The sequence below is a fragment of the Physella acuta genome, unplaced genomic scaffold, assembly GCF_028476545.2.
Source record: "Physella acuta isolate Inbredline_101_S28 unplaced genomic scaffold, ASM2847654v3 ptg001688l, whole genome shotgun sequence".
Lineage (NCBI taxonomy): Eukaryota > Metazoa > Mollusca > Gastropoda > Physidae > Physella > Physella acuta.
In genome coordinates, this window is record NW_026733201.1 from 132,270 (window position 1) to 155,859 (window position 23,590).

At 43.1% G+C, this 23,590-nt stretch overlaps 1 protein-coding gene across 2 annotated transcripts in view; it reads right to left on the bottom strand.

The window, feature by feature from the left end:
- The window catches only part of LOC131929891 (adenylate cyclase type 3-like), a 36,064-nt gene extending 13,594 nt beyond the window's left edge, over positions 1-22,470 (bottom strand). The window contains exons 1-11 of one of the 2 annotated variants that reach the window (XM_059286271.1): positions 21,337-22,470; positions 18,494-18,747; positions 15,611-15,760; positions 14,377-14,495; positions 12,676-12,787; positions 10,182-10,309; positions 9,113-9,271; positions 8,281-8,419; positions 7,413-7,633; positions 6,370-6,531; positions 4,725-4,812 (exon numbers count right to left, since the gene is read on the bottom strand). In XM_059286271.1, coding sequence (XP_059142254.1) covers positions 4,725-4,812; positions 6,370-6,531; positions 7,413-7,633; positions 8,281-8,419; positions 9,113-9,271; positions 10,182-10,309; positions 12,676-12,787; positions 14,377-14,495; positions 15,611-15,760; positions 18,494-18,747; positions 21,337-21,814 — 2,010 coding nt within the window. In that variant the 5' untranslated portion in view covers positions 21,815-22,470. Of the gene's footprint in view, positions 1-4,724; positions 4,813-6,369; positions 6,532-7,412; positions 7,634-8,280; positions 8,420-9,112; positions 9,272-10,181; positions 10,310-12,675; positions 12,788-14,376; positions 14,496-15,610; positions 15,761-17,709; positions 17,738-18,493; positions 18,748-21,336 lie in introns of those variants that run through there. The other variant, XM_059286272.1, reaches the window with a different exon arrangement.
- Between the last annotated feature and the right edge of the window lie 1,120 nt (positions 22,471-23,590).

Sequence of the window (23,590 nt, forward strand, 5' to 3'; positions counted from 1 at the left end):
GTTACAAACTTAAGACAGGCATGTTTTGAAATTGTTGGCAGCCGAGTTCAAACTAGGGTCGGAGATGTTTTCACCGAGGCAGGTTGCAAAGGTGTTACATGTATGTTTAGGAATTGTTGGTAGCCGAGTTCATACTAGTGTCGGTGAAGGTTGGTTTTGAACTCGGAACATGTATGTTTTGGAATCAGTCGGTGTAGAGTCCATACTAGGGTCAGGGGAGTTTTCGTTAACACCGAGGTAAGTTGCAAAGTTGGTACATCCATGTTTAGGAATTGTTGGTAGCCGAGTTCATACTAGGGTCGGAGATGTTTTCACCGAGGCAGGTTGCAAAGTTGGTACATGTATGTTTAGGAATTGTTGGTAGCCGAGTTCATACTAGTGTCGGTGAAGGTTGGTTTTGAACTCGGAACATGTATGTTTTGAAATTGTTGGTAACCGAGTTCATACTAGGGACGGGGGTGTTTTCACCGAGGCAGGTTACAAAGTTCGTACATGCATCATTGGAATTGTTAGGGAGAGTTAAACTAAGGTCGGTGAAGTTTTCACCGAGGGAGGTTACAAAGTTCGTACATGCATCATTGGAATTGTTAGGGAGAGTTAAACTAAGGTCGGTGAAGTTTTCACCGATGCAGGTTACAAAGTTGGTACATGGATGTTTAGGAATTGAGGGCAGTCGAGTTCATACTAGGGTCGGGGAATTTTGTTAGCACTGAGGCAGGTTGGAAAGTTGTTACATGCATGTTTGGGAATTGTTGGTAGCCGAGTTCATACTAGTGTCGGTGAAGGTTGGTTTTGAACTCGGAACATGCATGTTTTGGAATTGTTGGTAGCCGAGTTCATACTAGTGTCGGTGAAGGTTGGTTTTGAACTCGGAACATGCATGTTTTGGAATCGGTAGGTGTAGAGTCCATACTAGGGTCGGTGAAGTTTTCACCGATGGTGGTTTCAAAGTTAGTACAGGCATGTTTTGGAAGTGTTAGGGGCCGAGTTCATAGTAGTGTCGGTGAAGGTTGGTTTTGAACTCGGAACATGCATGTTTTGAAATTGTTGGTAACCGAGTTCATACTAGGGACGGGGGCGAGGGCGGCGGACAAAGTTGTCGATGTAGGTAGGGTGCAAGAGATATTCAACGAGGAGTGGTGTCTACAAGTTATGTATCCCAGTCTGTTGGAGTGGTTTCTAGGGGGTTGTGATATTAGTTGAATAAATATTTGTCTGTAGGATTGTCATACAGCCTTTGTCTGTCCAAGGTATAGTGTGGGTAGTAGTACGGTCTGTTTATCTAGCGGTTGGTATTGAGGTTAGTGTGATGACGCAAGGTTGGATGGGAGAAGGGGAACGGGGTTGCGGACAAAGGGAAGGGGAAGGGCGAATAGTGATAAAAATAACTCACCCAGCCCCTTAATCAATAAAAATTATTGATTTGTACTTTAGAGTGATTAGATTGAATGATATGTATGCTAACGTCATATCATATTTAGTTTTTACGTCATTATTTTGGTGAACTTTAAATGTAGACATTTTAACGGTGTGTCATTTGACACGACGTACTATAACGTTGTTGATTTTTAAAACTTGAAGTTTATAATCTTAAGCAAATTTACCACCACCTTACCACCACCTTACCACCACCTTACCACCTTACCACCACCTAAGGTGATCAAAAATTAAGATGACAATGTAAGATATAGAAAAAGAAAATACATTGAGTGGTAAAAATAAAAAAATTGTCATTAGACGTAATGTATTATGTATAAGTTAACTTTCTTAAAAATTAAAGAAGTTCAAGTCAAAAAGAAGATTGATGAAAACTGTAATACTAAAGCGAACATGGGAAGGTAATCTGCTGCAAGACTAAGATATATATTTTGTTAACCCTTGTCTTCCTAAATTATTTTTTAACTTTTTAAAGAAATTGACTGTTTAGTTAAGGATTCTGACGCGAATTTTTTCACAAGGGACGATACTCGTGTCTGTAGACAAGGTTGTTCTAATTTTAGAACAGTTGTCTTTCCTCTCGTTTCTCTATTAGGGAAGCCGTAAGGGGAAGACACGCGACACGTCTTTTAAAATGTAAACAAGCGTGCACGGGGTGCACTTAAAATAAACCCCGCTGCGACAATTGTTAAATTTATCTGGCTCAGTGTGGTCAAATGGTGGTCAGATCAAAAGAAAATCGGAACGGTCATAAAAAACGTAATTACTTTTCCAGACTTGTAAAAAACATGTCTACCCCGCATACCTACGTACCAACGCATCAAGTCGCCCTGTCGCCCATTAAAAAACACGAACCTACCGAGATTTCGTTTCGTCTCAAAACCTGACTTAACGGTGGTTGAAAGAAAATTCCGACCCTTAAATATATTTTTGTTTTCGCTGACCCTCGCTATAAGCGAATAGTTACAACCATTAATCTTTCATACATAGCAAGGGACGGTTCGCATGACATGTGGATACAAATTTTTTTTTTTTTTTTTTTTTTAATTTGATCAAAGAATGACCGGGCGTACGATATGTGAACATAGTTCATGTACAGCTGTAGTCTAATGAAAAAAGCCGAGAGCCGTGACTAATTACAGCACCAGCTGTCGCCACACTTAACGCGGAGAGGGACTTAATGGCTTCGATTAATTACCTGTTGTGATCGCTTCAGTGAGCCCGCTATTAAGCAACCACGGGGAGCGCCTGGGAGGATTACGGGCGGATCGATAAGTACAAGCTGTCGCTAATAAGTAACAGCTGTGGTTAAATGGATGTTATACACAATGACACTTTCTAGTACACGCTAGTGTTAGTCTTTTATTTCAAACGGCGTACAACAAAGAAATTAAAAGCAAACTAATTAAAATGAATTTCAAACAAATAAATTATACAAAGTAATTAAATTAAACAACAAGTAAACAACAATTAAAAATAAAATTTAAAAATAATAATTTAAAAAATTTAAAAAGTTAAAAAATTAAAATCAAATTACGTAACTCGTTAATAATAATTAAACTAATTATAAAATTAAATTAAAAAATTTAAAAATTTAAAAAATTAAAATCAAATTACGTAACTCGTTAATAAAAATTACACATGACGTGGACCCTCATACTGATGGTCAGTGGGTTCGATCAATATTAACTTGGCCCTTGTACGGTGGTTGACAAGAACAAAGGATCGCATGTGGATCGATAGCGAGTAACAGGTGTCTCTAATGGATGTTTGTAGTCGACATAAACCCACGATGCATGACCAAATTAATTAGGCGGACCATCATTTGATGGCTGTGTGTGGAATCAATATTAACGCGCCCGTTGTCCCGATGGCTCCGTGGGTGCGATCAATACATTCCCATTAAAAGCGCAGCGCGTGTCAACAAAGGATCACGGATCGCTAAGTAACAGATGTAGTTAAATGGATGTTCTATTTTCGGTAACCGTTCGTTGTGTTGCTGAATGGTCCATAACGTTGTTGATTTTTAAAACTTGAAGTTTATAATCTTAAGCAAATTTACCACCACCACCACCACCACCACCACCACCACCCGCTTGGTAACATCTATCGCCAATAATTAACAGCAAACTAATTAAAATGAATTTCAAACAAATAAATTATACAAAGTAATTAAATTAAACAACAAGTAAACAACAAATTAAACAATTAAAAAAGTAAACAAATAATCAAATTACGTAACTCGTTAATAAAAATTACACAATATAAACAAAGTAATTAAAATCAAATTAATTAAAATCAAACAAATAATCCAATTACGTAACTCGTCAATAAAAATTACAAAACAAAATAAATAAACAAAGTATTTAAATTCATTAAAATCAAACAAATAATTAAATTATGTAACTAATTAAAAAACTAATTAAAATTTAAAAATTAAATTCAAACTAATTAAATCAAACTAAAATTAATTAAAATTTAAAAAACAAAATACAAACAAAGTAATTAAATTACGTAACTCGATAATAAAAATTAATTAAAAATTTAAAAACTCATTAAAAACGCATTAAAATTACGTAACTAGGTCCACCCTGCGCCACTCACCCTTCACCCTGCGAGTATTTTATTATATGTCATTGTCCCAGGCTGGTGCGCCACCCTGCGCCACTCACCCTTCACCCTGCGAGTATTTTATTATATCTCATTGTCCCAGGGTGCTGCGCCACCCTGCGCCACCCTCTTCACCCTGCGCCTTACCCTTCACCCTGCGAGTATTTTGCTATATGTCTTTGCGCCACCCTAGGGAGTATTTTGTTATATGTCATTGTCCCAGGCTGGGTGAGTATTTTCCTATATATCCTTTGCGCCACCCAAATTCGCTCCAAAAGGGACCTAATATACTACTTATGAGGACATTATGAGGACATTATGAGGACATTATGAGGACATTATGAGGACATTATGAGGACATTATGAGGACATTATGAGGACATTATGAGGACATTATGAGGACATTATGAGGAAATTATGAGGACATTATGAGGACATTATGAGGACATTATGAGGACATTATGAGGACATTATGAGGACAGCACAATGCCCCGTCGCCTTCACATTCCGCTCCCAGTTGGTAACCATCAGACCTGGGTGGACTCAACGGCGTCATATGGACTCGAACCCTGGACTTCCGGGTAAGTAGGTGTGTGCTCTACGACGCGACCACATTAACCCACAACATGATACTGTATGGACTACGTGGAGCCAGTAACAGACTCTAAAATATTTACCTGAGCGAAGGTGAAGGCCATTGAAACAACGCCCATGGCTGCTAAGATGATGACGCCACCCAGGTAGATGAGAACCGTCGTCAGAGTTCTGTGGAGAAACCAGGTGGCAGCATACAGAATGTCATACCTATGTTGGTGCTATGTCAGCATACAGGATGTCATACCTATGTTGGTGCTATGGCAGCATAGCGAATGTCATACCTATGTTGGTGCTATGGCAGCATAGAGAATGTCATGCCTATGTTGGTGCTATGGCAGCATAGAGAATGTCATACCTATGTTGGTGCTATGGCAGCATAGAGAATGTCATACCTGTGTTTGTGCTATGGCAGCATAGAGAATGTCATACCTGTGTTGGTGCTATGGCAGCATAGAGAATGTCATGCCTGTGTTGGTGCTATGGCAGCATAGAGAATGTCATACCTGTGTTGGTGCTATGGCAGCATAGAGAATGTCATGCCTATGTTGGTGCTATGGCAGCATAGAGAATGTCATACCTGTGTTGGTGCTATGGCAGCATAGAGAATGTCATGCCTATGTTGGTGCTATGGCAGCATAGAGAATGTCATACCTATGTTGGTGCTATGGCAGCATAGAGAATGTCATACCTGTGTTTGTGCTATGGCAGCATAGAGAATGTCATACCTGTGTTGGTGCTATGGCAGCATAGAGAATGTCATGCCTATGTTGGTGCTATGGCAGCATAGAGAATGTCATACCTGTGTTGGTGCTATGGCAGCATAGAGAATGTCATACCTGTGTTGGTGCTATGGCAGCATAGAGAATGTCATACCTATGTTGGTGCTATGGCAGCATAGAGAATGTCATGCCTATGTTGGTGCTATGGCAGCATAGAGAATGTCATACCTGTGTTGGTGCTATGGCAGCATACAGAAGTCATACCTGTGTTGGTGCTATGGCAGCATAGAGAATGTCATACCTATGTTGGTGCTATGGCAGCATAGAGAATGTCATACCTATGTTGGTGCTATGGCAGCATAGAGAATGTCATACCTATGTTGGTGCTATGGCAGCATAGAGAATGTCATACCTATGTTGGTGCTATGGCAGCATAGAGAATGTCATACCTGTGTTGGTGCTATGGCAGGTGGCAGCATAAAAAATGTCATACCTGTGTTGGTGCTATGGCAGCATAGAGAATGTCATACCCATGTTGGTGCTATGGCAGCATAGAGAATGTCATACCTATGTTGGTGCTATGGCAGCATAGAGAATGTCATACCTATGTTGGTGCTATGGCAGCATAGAGAATGTCATACCTATGTTGGTGCTATGGCAGCATAGAGAATGTCATACCTGTGTTGGTGCTATGTCAACATAGAGAATGTCATACCTAGGTTGGTGCTATGGCAGCATAGAGAATGTCATACCTGTGTTGGTGCTATGGCAGCATAGAGAATGTCATACCTATGTTGGTGCTAGAGCAGCATATAGAATGTCATACCTATGTTCATCTCTAGCGTTAAAAGTTTGTGTTCAATATGTTTGTACGTGCTGAGCTAATCTTCAGCGTTAAAATGTCTGTTTTAGCATTACGTTAATCTCTACCTCTGACTGACCAAAATTATAGGCAAACAGTCATAGGTGTTTTACCTATAACTGTCCAATCTCATGGCCAACTGACCTGGGTGAAATACATAGTTTGGCCACGAACATGAGGACCAGGGCCACACTAAGGGCCACCACTGGAAGGCCACTGTAGCTGTCTGACCTCTGTTGGAACCTGACCTCTAGAGCTTTGTCCTTGAAGTTCAAGGTCAAAGGTTGAAATATTTCCAATAGTTTACTGTGGATAACAAAACAGTAAAAAATAGGCCAAATATATAGTTTTCATTTAGGAGTCTAGAAATGACGTTCACAAATGGTCTAAACAGGTTCTCAACCTTTATTTGGGTAGAGACCCCTTTTTATGACAACCAAGTGACCCGTGACCCCGATACTATTGAATTAACAGCATTTTACAAATCAAAATTATGTTGTGTATATATATTTCTCTACGTCGCCCAACCATGCGGGACACCACGCACGCACGCCGACTCTCTAACCCCCCTCCAGAGGCGTAGCGGGGGGGGGGGGCATATGTCCCCGGGCGCCGACCTTAGGGGGGGGGGCGCCAAATTGAAAGTTTGAGGGGGGTGCAATTGAAAAGTTCGAAGGGGGATGGGTGTAAATCGAAAGGTTGAGGGGGGTGGGGTGCAAATGAAAAGTTTGAGGGGGGGGGGTGCAAATCGAAAGTTTGTCCCCGGGCGCCGGGAAGGGTCGCTACGCCTCTGCTCTCCTCCCCCCCCCCTCCCTCGTATCCCACCCCAATTGGACAACTGTGTCTTTCAGGAAGTCTTCACCCCTCACTAAATAGCGGCGTATGCTACGCCGCGGGTCGGCTTGTAGTAAATATTTTTCTTGTTTACGTTGGTGATCTTCAGAAAATCATAAGTTGGGGACCCGGGATCTAAACTTTAGTTTGTCAATGTTGACACGCTCATGTGTGTGATATATCTCTTGCGTCACACCTTTCTCATTATTTAAATTGACGAACACGTTTAGTCAAAATGATGAAAACAAACAAACACTCAAACCAGCGTGTACTCTACCTATCCCAACAAACCAACCAAACCAGCGTGTACTCTACCTATCCCAACAAACCAACCAAACCAGCGTGTACTATACCTATCTCTCTCCTTAGCCAACAACTCCCGCTGTAGCTTGAGGCTGAACTCCTTCTTGTATTCTTCTTCTCCGCTCCCCACGGGGTCACCGTCAGCCTCGTCTCGATCAGCCTCGTCACCCTGCTCGGTCTGTGACTGGCTGGAACTTCTCTTGTTTCTATGGAAACCGTTGCTGGTTTGTCTGGTGGGGGTGGTCGGCATGTCCAGGGTGCCTTCTGGGTACTGTGGGAGAGATGAAATGGGGAGGTGCATGATTATATCGTTACAATTAGCTCTCTCAATACGTAAGTTATAAAAACTAGTAACTCATTAACATTTGATTCCTCAAAAAATAGTTGATAGTTAAACCTGAACCAACATACAACTAGTGGTTTCAGCTTGTGTTACAGATATACTAAAGACAAGAAAAATCTGTGTGTTGGAGCGGGCTACATCACACAACACCAGTTAGGATTGTTTCAACAAAATATTTCACAAAGCTCTCTCAGGCTCTATCTGTTTTACTGACCAATTAATATGGTAAATATCTATTAGTTTGGCCAACATTAGACCAATGTATCTGACCAATGAAACCTACAGGTTTGACCAACATTTGACCAGTCTATCTGACCAGTGAACTAGCGACACCTACAGGTTTGAGCACTGCCTTGACCAGTTTATCTGACCAATGAAACCTACAGGTTTGACCAACATTTGACCAGTCTATCTGACCAGTGAACTAGCGACACCTACAGGTTTGAGCACTGCCTTGACCAGTTTATCTGACCAATGAAACCTACAGGTTTGTGTATCTGACCAATGAAACCTACAGGTTTGTGTATCTGACCAATGAAACCTACAGGTTTGTGTATCTGACCAATGAAACCTACAGGTTTGAGCACTGACTTGACCAGGTACGTCCTGACATTCTTGAGCCTCAGCTCCTCCTCCCTCTCCTCCCCGTGACCCTCCTCCAGCTCAAACTCCCCGTTCAGACACGCTCTGGTCGCCTCGGAGATGTGGACACGCCTGAAACAGGAAGTTACGACATACCGTGTTAGTGGACAGATTTTTCTAAGGAGAAATGTCAAAAATTGACTGTACGATTTCAAACTTCGGATTTTGTTGATAAAAATATTAAATGCAATTAATTCATATGCTAAATTAGCACTCTTTAAAAAACATAAGTGTACATTCAGTATACATACATTTTAGAAATACTTTTAAAAATAATAAAAATAATTTGTTAATGTAACTTTTGGTTTGATACTTCGGTTTTTAAAATCAAATTTTCAGATATTTTATTTAAATTATGACAATGGCAGGTCTTTAGTAAAACAAATATGACATTTTTTTTAACTTGAGTAACGAGAGAAACCTGTCCACACAAATCCTGACATACGCTGGTAGCCCAAAACCTGACCACACAAATCCTGACTTACGCTGGTAGCCCAAAACCTGGCCACACAAATCCTGACTTACGCTGGTAGCCCAAAACCTGGCCACACAAATCCTGACTTACGCTGGTAGCCCAAAACCTGACCACACAAATCCTGACTTACGCTGGTAGCCCAAAACCTGGCCACACAAATCCTGACTTACGCTGGTAGCCCAAAACCTGGCCACACAAATCCTGACTTACGCTGGTAGCTCAAAACCTGACCACACAAATCCCGACTTACGCTGGTAGCCCAAAACCTGACCACACAAATCTCGACTTACGCTGGTAGCCCGCCGCTCTCCATCTTGTTGGCCAGTGTGACCTCCTTCCCCAGGACATCAAACTGCCACTGGCGCTGCCCCAGCACCCCACCCAGGCACGCCCCTGTGTGGACCCCGACCCTCATGTTCACGTCCTTGCCCGTCTTTTGGCGCACGGCACTAAAGCGGTGAACAAGAAAAATGCCAGGATAGAAAGTCATAGAATTAAAAATGCTAGGGTGGAATTAAAAAAACAAACAAAAAACAAACAAAAACAACCACCACATCATTCCTAGAAAGCGAGGTAACCCAGGTATATCTCTAATCAACCGAGACAACTCCAGTCTACCTCCCCTAGCAAGCAAGTGGACACTACCGTGCTGACTCTTTAACTAGCGATATGACTCTACTGACTCCCCTAAGTAGCGAGATGACTCCACTGACTCCTCTAACTAGCGAGATGACTCCACTGACTCCTCTAACTAGCAAGATGACTCTACTTACTCCCCTAACTAGCGAGATGACTTTACCTGCTGGCGTCCACCACACTTACCTAACCAGCGAGGTTACTGACTCTTCTAACTAGCGAGATGATTCTACCTGATGGCGTCCACCATAATGACTCCCATAACTAGCGAGATGACTCTACTGACTCCACTAACTAGTGAGATGACTCTACTGACTCCACTAACTAGTGAGATGACTCTACTGACTCCCCTAACTAGTGAGATGACTCTACTGACTCCACTAACTAGCGAGATGACTCTACCTGATGGCGTCCACCATACTGACTCCCCTAACTAGCGAGATGACTCTACTGATTCCTCTAAGTAGCGAGATGACTCCACTAACTAGCGATATGACTCTACTGACTCCCCTAACTAGCGAGATGACTCTACCTGATGGCGTCCACCATACTGACTCCCCTAACTAGCGAGTTTGACTCTACTGACTCCCCTAACTAGCGAGATGACTCTACTGATTCCTCTAAGTAGCGAGATGACTCCACTAACTAGCGATATGACTCTACTGACTCTCCTACCACGCGAGATGACTCTACTGACTCCACTAACTAGCGAGATGACTCTACCTGATAGCGTCCACCATACTGAGCCCCATGTGTATCGCCAACACGGCGTGGTCAGGTCTAGGTTCGAGGGCGCCACACACACAGTAGTAGCAGTCGCCTAGAATCTTGATACGGACCTGGTGGAACTTCTGGGGAGGACAGGAGTGGAGGGGTGGAGGACAGGAGTGGATAGGTGGAGTGGTGGAGTGGCGGAGGATATGAGTGGAGGGGTGGAGTTATGGAGGACATGAGTGGTGGAGGACATGAGTGGTGGAGGACATGAGTGGTGGAGGACTTGAGTGGTGGAGGACAGGTGTGGTGGAGTGGTGGAAGATATGAGTGGAGGGGTGGAGTGGTGGAGGATATGAGTGGTGGAGGACATGAGTGGTGGAGGACATGAGTGGTGGAGTGGTGGAGTGGTGGAGGACATGAGTGGTGGAGGACATGAGTGGTGGAGGACTTGAGTGGTGGAGGACAGGTGTGGTGGAGTGGTGGAAGATATGAGTGGAGGGGTGGAGTGGTGGAGGATATGAGTGGTGGAGGACATGAGTGGTGGAGGACATGAGTGGTGGAGTGGTGGAGGACATGAGTGGTGGAGTGGTGGAGTGGTGGAGGACATGAGTGGTGGAAGACATGAGTGGTGGAGGACATGAGTGGTGGAGGACATGAGTGGTGGAGTGGTGGAGGACATGAGTGGTGGATTGGTGGAGTGGTGGAGGACATGAGTGGTGGAGGACATGAGTGGTGGAGGACATGAGTGGTGGAGGACATGAGTGGTGGAGGACATGAGTGGTCGAGGACATGAGTGGTGGAGGACATGAGTGGTGGAGTGGTGGAGGACATGAGTGGTGGAGTGGTGGAGGACATGAGTGGTGGAGTGGTGGAGGACATGAGTGGTGGAGGATATGAGTGGTGGAGGACATGAGTGGTGGAGTGGTGGAGGACATGAGTGGTGGAGGACATGAGTGGTGGAGGACATGAGTGGTGGAGGACATGAGTGGTGGAGTGGTGGAGTGGTGGAGGACATGAGTGGTGGAGGACATGAGTGGTGGAGGACATGAGTGGTGGAGTGGTGGAGGACATGAGTGGTGGAGGATATGAGTGGTGGAGGACATGAGTGGTGGAGTGGTGGAGTGGTGGAGGACATGAGTGGTGGAGTGGTGGAGTGGTGGAGGACATGAGTGGTGGAGGACATGAGTGGTGGAGGACATGAGTGGTGGAGGACATGAGTGGTGGAGGACATGAGTGGTGGAGGACATGAGTGGTGGAGTGGTGGAGGACATGAGTGGTGGAGGACATGAGTGGTGGAGGACATGAGTGGTGGAGGACATGAGTGGTGGAGGATATGAGTGGATGGGTGGAGTGGTGGAGGACATAAATAGGGGGTGGAAGAGTGGAGGAGTGAGTGCTGGAGGACAGAAGTGAAAGCGTGGAGGACACACTATATAAACACAAAACTAAATCAATAAAACAACAGAAGCGAGAACATGACACATGACAGTAATCAGAGTTAACCCTCTTGGTTTTAATTAAAATTCGAATTAATTAAACCGTGAGTTATTTTTAGGTAACGTTTTTTACCTGTTATGTCTTATTATAAATAATTGATAAATTGCTATGTTTAATTATAAATCGTTGAAATTGTAAGTCTCATTAAAATCACTCTATATAGTATGTAAATTGATGAAAAAAAAAGTATTTTTCATGTAATAAGTGAACATTTTGGCCTGTGTAGTTTGAAAAATCTGGCCAGCCAGCATGACGTAGATAGAGGTCGCCCATTAGAGAGAGTCACGCGGGTTTCCACTTGCCTAGTACCTTTCACTCAACACACAAGGGGGATAACTTCTCAACTTTAAAACACAAGGGGGATAACTTCTCGGCTTTAAAACCACGTCAACATCTCCAAAGACTTAATCGATTTGTACAAATTGATTTTTTTTTGCTTGAGTTCTGCTAAGACTAAGAGATTCCCCAAAATCTGACACAATTCAACTGTCTTCCATTGATCGGATTAACGGCAAGTCATAGGATTTGAGAGGTCAAGGGTTAACTGAGTGAAAAGATTAATTAAAGTAAAAACTAATGACTTCGGATGATTTTAAAGAAGTGTATAGTTTGGTCCATTAAAAGGTTTTGACTTTGTGGATAGTGAATTTAATCAATGAATGTAAAGGTTCTTCTTTACAAGACATACTGGCATATATAAAACATCATACAAGCACATACAAACATCACACGTACATATACGGAACATCTAACTGGCTCTTGTACATACATAAACATACATAGACATACATAGACATACATAGACATACATAGACATACATAGACATACATAGACATACATAGACATACATAGACATACATAGACATAAATAGAACACATAGACGTACATAGACATACATAGACATAAATAGAACACATAGACATACATACACATATATACACATACACATATATACACATACATACACATACATACATCCACATACAAGTAAACCCAGCACTTACATTGGCCAGTACATCAAAACTAGCGAAGAGTTCATTTAAAATCTTGACCAGTTCAGCGGCTGTCACGGTAGAGGAGATGGCTGTAAAGCCAACGATATCAGCAAACAGGATGCTGCAATACATGATGATATATAGCATACAGTATGCTGCAATAGTACATGTTGAATAGCATACAGTGTGCTGCAATAGTACAGGTTGAATAGCATACAGGATGCTGCAATAGTACAGGTTATAGAGCATACAGGATGCTGCAATAGTACAGGTTATAGAGCATACAGGATGCTGCAATACATGAGGGTATATAACATACAGGATGCTGCAATACATGAGGGTATATAGCAAACAGGATGCTGCATTAGTACAGGTTCTAAAGCATACAGGATGCTGTAATAGTACAGGTTATATAGCATACAGTATGCTGCAATAGTACAGGTTATATAGCATACAGTATGCTGCAATAGTACAGTTTATATAGCATACAGTATGCTGCAATAGTACAGGTTCTATAGCATACAGTATGCTGCAATAGTACAGGTTATATATCATACAGTATGCTGCAATAGTACAGGTTATATAGCATACAGTATGCTGTAATAGTACAGGTTATATAGCATACATTATGCTGCAATAGTACAGGTTATATAGCATACAGTATGCTGCAATAGTACAGGTTATATAGCATACAGTATGCTGCAATAGTACAGGTTATATAGCATACAGTATGCTGCAATAGTACAGGTTATATATCATACAGTATGCTGCAATACAGCATGTTATATAACATACATTATGCTGCAATACAGTATTTTATATAGCATACAGTATGCTACAATAGTACAGGTTATATAGCTTACAGGAAGCTGCAATAATAAAGGTTAATTAGCATACAGAATGCTGCAATACAGAAAGGTAACTAGTTTTGTAAGCTTGTTTGGACCACCACCACCACCACCATACAATATCTAGTCGTACCCTACACCGATACAGCTGACAAATACCAAAGACGAACTCAACATGATAATTTAAAGACATTATGTGATTCTAATTTTACAAAAGACTTCACACTTTAGTCGACAGATTTCGTCAAGGACTCTGTTCTTTTAACAGGCCAATATTATAACGTGATGAGTCTGTTTCTAAATGGTTATATGTAAATCTTGACAAAAGTTTTACTCAGCCATTTCTGGGTAAGTCGTTCACTAATAGTACACCATCGTCAATGGGAAAGTAGTTGACTCGCGGCGGCCATTTTTAAAGCTGACATCCGGGCATTCGTTATTACCGTTGACTGTCATTCTTATTACCGTTGACTAACTGTCATTCATTATTACCGTTGACCAACAAAAATCTCAGACCATTAAAAAAATGAGTGCCGTTAAGAAACGAGACAAAAAAATGTGCATGGAGTGATTAAAGTTATCCGCAGGCCACAATCTGCCTGTAAACATCCGGTCGACGGGCTGACGACGTTAATCAACTCTATTGATTGCCTGGGGGCAGACTCATAACACTTGCAGATATGTCTTAGGGTAGGTCCTACAGTCTCACTTGTGTTTTAGTTCTTGTTCTGTCTACAAGTCTTACTTATATTTTTGTTCTGTCTAAAGTCTCACTTATATTTTTGTTCTGTCTACAGTCTCACAACCACAGGTAGCTAGTGATCACACATATACCGAGAGAGTAAACTTAGGTGCGACTCACCTGACGTTCTCATATCTGCTCATGTAGATCTTCCTGAACTGTCCGTCTGCCAGATTCCCCACGTCCTTGAGCATCTCGTCTGCCACACATTTGGGCAGCACTGACAGCAGAAGTCGCTCCTGTACAGGCAAGGCGCCATTAGCAACATTAGCAGTGGGGAGATTACAAAGGTACTTGTGTTTTATGTTTGAGATATAAAAGTTCGAAGTCCCTGGAGGGTTGTATTAAGTTTCAGCTGAATGTTGATATTAGGGGGGGGGGAACTACAAATAGCTTGGCTGTTTCAATGAAGAGTTATTGGACTTAAAAAAACAGTAAATTAATTAAGTTAATGGGTGTTAAAAATTTTCAATTTTGTGGTCAAGCCACTGCCTCACTGTCCCCCCTCCCCGGGCCGTACAGTTAAGGTCCTGCCACTGCCTCACTGTACCCCCCCCCCCCTCCGTTAAATCTGAAAGCAAAGACGCAAAGAGGACAACACTCTTGTCTTTTCATAGGTGATGTACGACTATTTATAGGCGTAGTTAAGGAACGGCAGGTGGGGGCGGCCGCCCCAGGCGCCGAATCTAGGCGGGGGGCGCCAAATGGGGTAGTAAAAAATATTAAAAGATGATTCTCAGTTGTATTACTGAATAGTTTTGTATTACTGAGTTGTACAAATTGAAATATAAGAATATTGACTACTGGTTTGCTTACCTGAATTATTTGACTGTTTAGGATAATTTTTGTGACGACATAATACAAACTTTTAAGGTACAGTGGCTACTGAAAAGCGCACCCAACCTCGAAGGGGGGGGGGGGGCGTAAAATCGATAGTTCGCCACAGGAGACGGAATCGGTCAACTACAATATCACTGAGTATTTTAACTGTGAAAGGCCATGGGAAAACCTCTCACTAATGCCCAACCTTAACCCACCTTCCACCCCCTCCCCACATTTCACCCCCTCCCCTCCCCACCTTCCACCCCCTCCCCACCTTCCACCCCCTCCCCACATTTCACCCCTCCCCTCCCCACCTTCCACCCGCTCCCCACATTTCACCCCCTCCCCTCCCCACCTTCCACCCCCTCCCCACCTTCCACCCCCTCCCCACATTTCACCCCCTCCCCTCCCCACCTTCCACCCCCTCCCCACCTTCCACCCCCTCCCCACATTTCACCCCTCCCCTCCCCACCTTCCACCCGCTCCCCACATTTCACCCCCTCCCCTCCCCACCTTCCACCACCCCCCTCACCTTGTTCCTGTAGGCCAACTCAATCTTTGCCTTAGCGCTCATGGCTGACTTAGTCTCTAGCACAGAGCGTCGGTTGAGCCTGTCCAGGAAAAGACCCCCAGCAAACCCCATACAGGCGGACCCCAGGGACATCAGGACATTAGCGGCTATCTGGGGACATAGAGAACATCATACAGGCACATAGAAAACATTATACAGGCACATAGAAAACATCATACAGGCACATAGAAAACACCATACAGGCACATAGAAAACACCATATAAGCTCATATAAAACATCATATAGGAAAATAGAAAACATCATACAGGCACATAGAAAACACCATATAAGCTCATATAAAACATCATATAGGAAAATAGAAAACATCATACAGGCACATAGAAAACATCATACAGGCACATAGAATACATTATACAGGCACATAGAGAACATTATTAGGCACCATAGGCGTAGCGAGGGTGGGGCGGGGTGTGTGGACCGCACCGGGTGTCACCATTAAGATGGGTGACACCAAGGCGAAAAAATTGCAAAATGTACAGAAGAAAAATGCTTTTTCGCCTATTCAATTAATGATTAATTAAAGTTAAATAGTTTTAAGCACAACTCGACAATTATGACAAGGGGGTTGGGGTGACACCATGACATAAACCTGTTAACTTTAGAGAAAACAATGTTACATCAAACTTTATTAATGAACAGACTAAAAATAAACATCGTTACTATTAAGTGAGCAGTGATTAAAGCGACGTCACTGATAGGCACATACAAAACATAGCTACACATAAAACATCATACAGTTACATATAAAACACAACACACGTACATATAAAACATAGTCACGTATGTAAAACAAATCATACAGACAATTACAAAACATTGTGACAATCATAAGACAAACAAGCATATCAGAACGTTGATGTAATTAACTGTGTAAATAAATATGACTCAGACGTACTGTAAAAGACCAATACCATAATAAGATTACGGCTTAAAACGATACAATAGTATAGGTCAACACTTAAATTATTTTAAAAAAAAATCAAAGTTCATAGAATTAAAAAGAGCCGAAATGACACATTTCTAAAAAACAACAACAGCAAAACCGAATCTCTTTTGTCATTGCCAATTCTTTGGTCTCTTTCTGTTCTTACAAAACTTCAACACAACACACACAACCCACACAACCCACACAACCCACACAACCCACACAACCCACACAACCCACACAACCCGCACAACCCGCACAACCCGCACAACCCGCACAACCCGCACAACCCACACAACCCACACAACCCACACAACCCACACAACCCACACAACCCACACAACCCACACAACCCGCACAACCCGCACAACCCGCACAACCCGCACAACCCGCACAACCCGCACAACCCGCACAACCCACACAACCCACACAACCCACACAACCCACACAACCCACACAACCCACACAACCCACACAACCCACACAACCCACACAACCCACACAACCCACACAACCCACACAACCCACACAACCCACACAACCCGCACAACCCATACAACCCGTACAAAACAAAATCTCACAAGTCAATGACAAAAACATTTGAAAAGCTCTCACATCAGTTAACCGAAGTGTCTACATCACTTAAAACACCTTCACAAGTACTCAACTACCCAACAACAACAACTCAGGTCTATTAATTCAAGAAAAACACTTGCAAACATTAAAATCGATTTGAAAGTGTTTTGTATCAAAACAAGCAGCCTACGGATATAAAGTGGTTATACAGAAACTAGAGAAGTTTTTTTTTCTCCACTTGTTCATGAGTGAGACTTGGGTTGGGTCAGCTGGTTAAGACATTTAATGCTCAGTGTTTCACCTGGTTAGTGAATGCTACGGGCAGGTAGAGTGTCTCACCTGGTTAGCGTGTCTCACCTGGTTAGCGTGTCTCACCTGGTTAGCGTGTCTCACGTGGTTAGCGTGTCTCACCTGGTTAGCGTGTCTCACCTGGTTAGCGTGTCTCACCTGGTTAGCGTGTCTCACGTGGTTAGCGTGTCTCACCTGGTTAGCGTGTCTCACCTGGTTAGCGTGTCTCACCTGGTTAGAGTGTCTCACCTGGTTAGCGAATGCCACAGGCAGGTAGCGTGTCTCACCTGGTTAGCGTGTCTCACCTGGTTAGCGTGTCTCACCTGGTTAGCGTGTCTCACCTGGTTAGCGTGTCTCACCTGGTTAGCGTGTCTCACCTGGTTAGCGTGTCTCACCTGGTTAGCGTGTCTCACCTGGTTAGCGTGTCTCACCTGTTTAGCGTGTCTCACCTGGTTAGCGTGTCTCACCTGGTTAGAGTGTCTCACCTGGTTAGCGAATGCCACAGGCAGGTAGCGTGTCTCACCTGGTTAGCGTGTCTCACCTGGTTAGCGTGTCTCACCTGGTTAGCGTGTCTCACCTGGTTAGCGTGTCTCACCTGGTTAGAGTGTCTCACCTGGTTAGCGAATGCCACAGGCAGGTAGCGTGTCTCACCTGGTTAGCGTGTCTCACCTGGTTAGCGTGTCTCACCTGGTTAGCGTGTCTCACCTGGTTAGCGTGTCTCACCTGGTTAGAGTGTCTCACCTGGTTAGCGAATGCCACAGGCAGGTAGCGTGTCTCACCTGGTTAGCGTGTCTCACCTGGTTAGCGTGTCTCACCTGGTTAGCGTGTCTCACCTGGTTAGCGTGTCTCACCTGGTTAGCGTGTCTCACCTGGTTAGAGTGTCTCACCTGGTTAGCGAATGCCACAGGCAGGTAGCGTGTCTCACCTGGTTAGCGTGTCTCACCTGGTTAGCGTGTCTCACCTGGTTAGCGTGTCTCACCTGGTTAGCGTGTCTCACCTGGTTAGCGTGTCTCACCTGGTTAGAGTGTCTCACCTGGTTAGCGAATGCCACAGGCAGGTAGCGTGTCTGGCACCACAAGACGCCCACCAGCACCGAGTGTGTGAGCACCAACAGACAGACCACTGGGACACTCACACGCCCACCCTCGTGGATGCTCATCTGGGTGATGAAGATATGCACGAGCAGCCAGCCGAGTCTGTCGGACGGCATGTGGTGGGGGTAGGTGCTGCCTACGTCATAGAAGATCTGGAAGGTCAGGATGACCCACATGACGACGGCCAATGTTTCTGGACATAGAGGATCAGGATTATCTGTTAATCTTTAGGATCATGCACATGTGACATGACACGAAAGTAAATTTGGAGTGGCTTATTATATTTATAGATGGTCGAACAGGTATAAAGGTCGTGTCGTTATCTCCCAAACCTTGCAATAACAGGGAAGATGAAGTAGAGTTCATCAGTTTATGTTACCTCGTGTATAGTGTAAGTTTTAACCCATACCGTCTTGACTTTCTCTAATGTAAGTAAGGTACACATTAGAGCTGGGTGGACTCCAGGACGCCATACGAACTCATGTCTGAATGCTACTTACCAGGATCTTTATTCTCTACAATTATTGTATGATAAATTTCTGCTTTTTTGAATGGTTTGATGAAGTAGCTGTCAAAGCTGATTGATTTTATTGCATGTTAATTTCTTAAATTACCCAATTGTTAGGTTTTACATAGATGGGTCGGGAAAGGGTTAATAAACACCACCTCACTATATAACTAAACACCACCATTCACCACGTCACTATATAACTAAACACCACCACTCACCACCCCACTATATAACTAAACACCACCATTCACCACCTCACTATATATGCAGTTGATGTGTTTACTCCATACCATATCCATACAGCAACATGCTTATCTTGACCAAGATGATTAAAAAAAAATTTTTTCTATCGTAACTGTCGGCAGTAGATAATAAAACTCAAATGGTGAGGAATTACAATTTGATTATGAGCAACATAGGTGGCACTTCCTTGTATGGTTCATTGTTTTTGTCATTGTTTGTCGTATGTTATGGTATTAGCATAGCTATCTATAGCTCATCGGTTTCTAAAAAAATAACTAATTTCCACGAAAGAAAAGAACAATTATGGTTTATTTATCCTGGTTACCACATGTGCTGGTATTAAGAATCAACAAAACGGATTAAAGATAAGCCGGAAACTAATTGGAAATTAATGGGCATGAGTGAGTTGGAGAAAGGGGAGGGAGGTGGGGGTAGGGGCAGAAGAGGTGGATCGGGAAGTAGAGGCGCAAATGTGGTGAATGAGGAGAAGGTAACAGGGGTACAGTAAGGTGGGGAGGGTAGGGGGAAGGTGATAGCTCTATGGTATGGGAATGAGCGAGGAGGGTAGGGTAAGGGAGGATTAGTGTTCTGAATTACATTTAGCCTAATCTCATGTAGAGTTACAGAAGGAATTAAGTTAAATTTAATATAAGGTATAGAATGAGTTGAATTAATTTTACGCCACGCCCCTACCACCACCAACCCCTCCCTCACTCAGAGCGTGCAACTGTTTGATTAAAACACCTGTTAATTATGTGCTTAATCCAGAAATTAATTCAGCACCAGATGTTCCCTGGGTTCATATTTCCTAGTCGGCTGCTCAAAAACATTCAACGTCTAGACCAGCAAAGGGGAATGGATTGTGTTGATAGCTTGGTTGAATGGCTATGTGGATAGCTTGGTTGAATGGCTATGTGGATAGCTTGGTTGAATGGGTGTGTGGATAGCTTGGTTGAATGGGTGTGTTTATAGTTTGGGTGAATGGTTGTGTGGATAGCTTGGTTGAATGGTTGTGTTGATATTTTGTTGAATGGTTGTGTTGATAGCTTGGTTGAATGGTTGTGTTGATAGCTTGGTTGAATTGTTGTGTTGATAGCTTGGTTAAATGGTTGTGTTGATAACTTGGTTGAATGGTTGTGTTGATAGCTTGGTTGAATGGTTGTGTTGATAGCTTGGTTGAATGGTTGTGTTGATATTTAAGTTGAATAGTTGTATTGATATCTTGGTTGAATGATTGTGTCGATAGTTTGGTTGAATTGATGTGCTGATAGCTTGGTTGAATTGTTGTGTTGATAGCTTGGTTGAATTGATGTGTTGATAGCTTGGTTGAATGGTTGTGTTGATAGCTTGGTTGAATTGTTGTGTTGATATCTTGGTTGAATGGTTGTGTTGATAGCATGGTTGAATGGCTGTGTTGATAGCTTGGTTGAATGGCTGTGTTGATATCTTGGTTGAATGGTTGTGTTGATATCTTGGTTGAATGGTTGTGTTGATATCTTGGTTGAATGGTTGTGTTGATATCTTGGTTGAATGGTTGTGTTGATAGTTTGGTTGAATGGTTGTGTTGATATTTTGGTTGAATGGTTATGGTGATATCTTGGTTGAATGGTTGTATTGATATCTTGGTTGAATTGTTGTGTTGATAGCTTGGTTGAATGGTTGTGTTGATATTTTGGTTGAATGGTTGTGTTGATAGTTTGGTTGAATGGTTGTGTTGATAGCATGGTTGAAGGGTTGTGTTCATATCTTGGTTGAATGGTTGTGTTGATAGTATGGTTGAATGGTTGTGTTGATAGCTTCGTTGAACGATTGTGTTGATATCTTGGTTGAATGGTTGTGTTGATATTTTGGTTAAGAAAAAAAACTGGGTGATTGTGATCCAGGTTCTGACCCTTAACATGACCTTAACCCTTACTCTGATATTATTAGATTCTGTACTGCCGAATAAGAATGGTAAACACAACTTAACCTAATTAACTCTTCCCCTTACAGTAGCCCATGTAATTAATGTAAGCGTGGTAACCCTACCTGTGATACTGTCACGGAACCCAACACAGTGGATGACCACAAACAGCAGCACCACACAACACGCGCTACCAGAGATGACCACTAGACGGTCCAGCACGTCCACGCGATAGTAGGGCAGTAGGTCAAGGCTGACGCACAACACAGCATGCACCGTCGCCAGGGCAACCAAAACCGGAAGGACGCCGAGTCTCTGACGCCGAAAGTAAGCTTTGTAGACTCGCTCGTCGTCCCTGTCAAAGTTGATGAAGAGGGTTTGGGCGTGCAGGGAGCTAATCACCGAGGTGCTCTGCAGTAGCTTCCCTTGGCTGTCGGTACTGCTCACACTGTGGCTGTTGTGGGACTTGGTCAGGACAAAATTGTCCTCTGACGTGTCCGAGGTCCTGGCCAAGTTCAGGTCGTAGTCCCCGACTTTACGGCCGCTGGACAGCACAGAGAGACGTTTCGGAGGCTGGTTGGTTCGAAATTTGACATCCGACATGTTTGAAACTACGTTGTCTTCACACAGACTAGAAATGCTTTATCAGCCATGTATAAAAGGTAGTTGTCTTCACACAAAATAGAAATGCTTTATCCACCATGTATAAAACTCCACTGTCTCTGTTTCTACCATATTTTATCATTTAAAAGTAAGACGTGCTTCTACTACAAGTATACTCAAACTTTCAAACACAACTACACCTGCAGGCCATGGAGTTATTATATCAGTAAATCCAGAATTTTGATCAAATCACGTTGTTAACACACACAGAGCTGAGGAGTGGAAATGTGTGATTTTGTATGTGTGTGTCAGAGATGGGGGAGAGAGGAACAAAGAGTCTTGAGAGACAAAGAGAAACAAAGAGGGAGTATTGGAAGTCACGAGAAATTACATCACACAGAACTGACGTCATTTCGATAATCCACGTTTATCCATGTTCCATCCACACTGGATAAAGCAAAGAAAAAGTTTTGTGTGGTGTTTGTGCCAGATAAAGCTCCATCAGTGAACAGCTGAAAACATTTGGTGAGAGAATACGTAGAATTTTTTATCCAATCAAATTTCACCATCCTGCATGGTTAGGGAATCACAGCAATACCACATCTATATCACATGACAGCAATTAGAAAAAATGTGATTTGAAATATTCCAACTCCAAATGTTGTAGCCGTTCCTCTAACATTAGACAAAGTCGGAAGTCAATGGACATTATCGCTTCATGGCTGAAAAAACAAACAACAAAGTTAGATGAGAGAGTGAAGTAATGTGTTGTATGTGGTAACATAAAGGCAAATGTCAACATCTGTTCGCGTGCGATGTGTGAAGTTTTAATTAATTCACACATCTCTTTCCCGGAGGCTGAGTCAACATGAGTTACAGTCATCCTGAGTCACAGCCGCCTGTGGTCAAAAGCACCAGGACCGCAGACTCCAGGAGTCACCGTGAGACAAACTCCAGGAGTCACCGTGAGACAGACTCAAGGAGTCACTATGACGCAGACTCTAGGAGTCACTGTGACACAGACTCCAGGAGTCACAGTGACACAGACTCCAGGAGTCACCGTGAGACAGACTCCAGGAGTCACCGTGAGACAGACTCAAGGAGTCACTATGACGCAGACTCCAGGAGTCACAGTGACACAGACTCCAGGAGTCACAGTGACACAGTCATTTGTGGCATCTAGCCCCACCCGTCTCATACGTCATTGGTCGTTCTGGTCTAGTTAGCCTGGTCTTACCCTGGCGTTGTTACCATGACAACGCCACAAACAATACACACAACCCGTGTCTCAGCCCCACCCCTTATTAAGATAGCAGCAAACCACCTCGCGGGTCAGATATAGGGCCTTAGTGTCGAGTCGCAAACTAAAGACCAGAGTTTGAAATCCAGATTTTCTTGTGGAATAGCCATAAGAGAATCTAGACTTTCTTAAGAGGGGGGGGGGGGTTAAGCTAATATGTTATGTAGAGATACAATTTATATAAGAAAATAAAACGCAAAATATGTGTTTACTTATAATGGACCTACAATGTTACCCATTTTTTTAAAAAGATCCTTCGTGGAGGTGGCTGTAGACACCTGTCTCGATACTAACTGACATCATGCGGCTAGTGTGTCATTCGGCTCGAAGTGACGTGTACCGTAGTACAACTAGTACCGTGGTATGACAAGTACAGTGGTATGACTAGTACCGTAGTACAACTAGTACCGTGGTATGACAAGTACAGTGGTATGACTAGTACCGTAGTACAACTAGTACCGTGGTATGACTAGTAC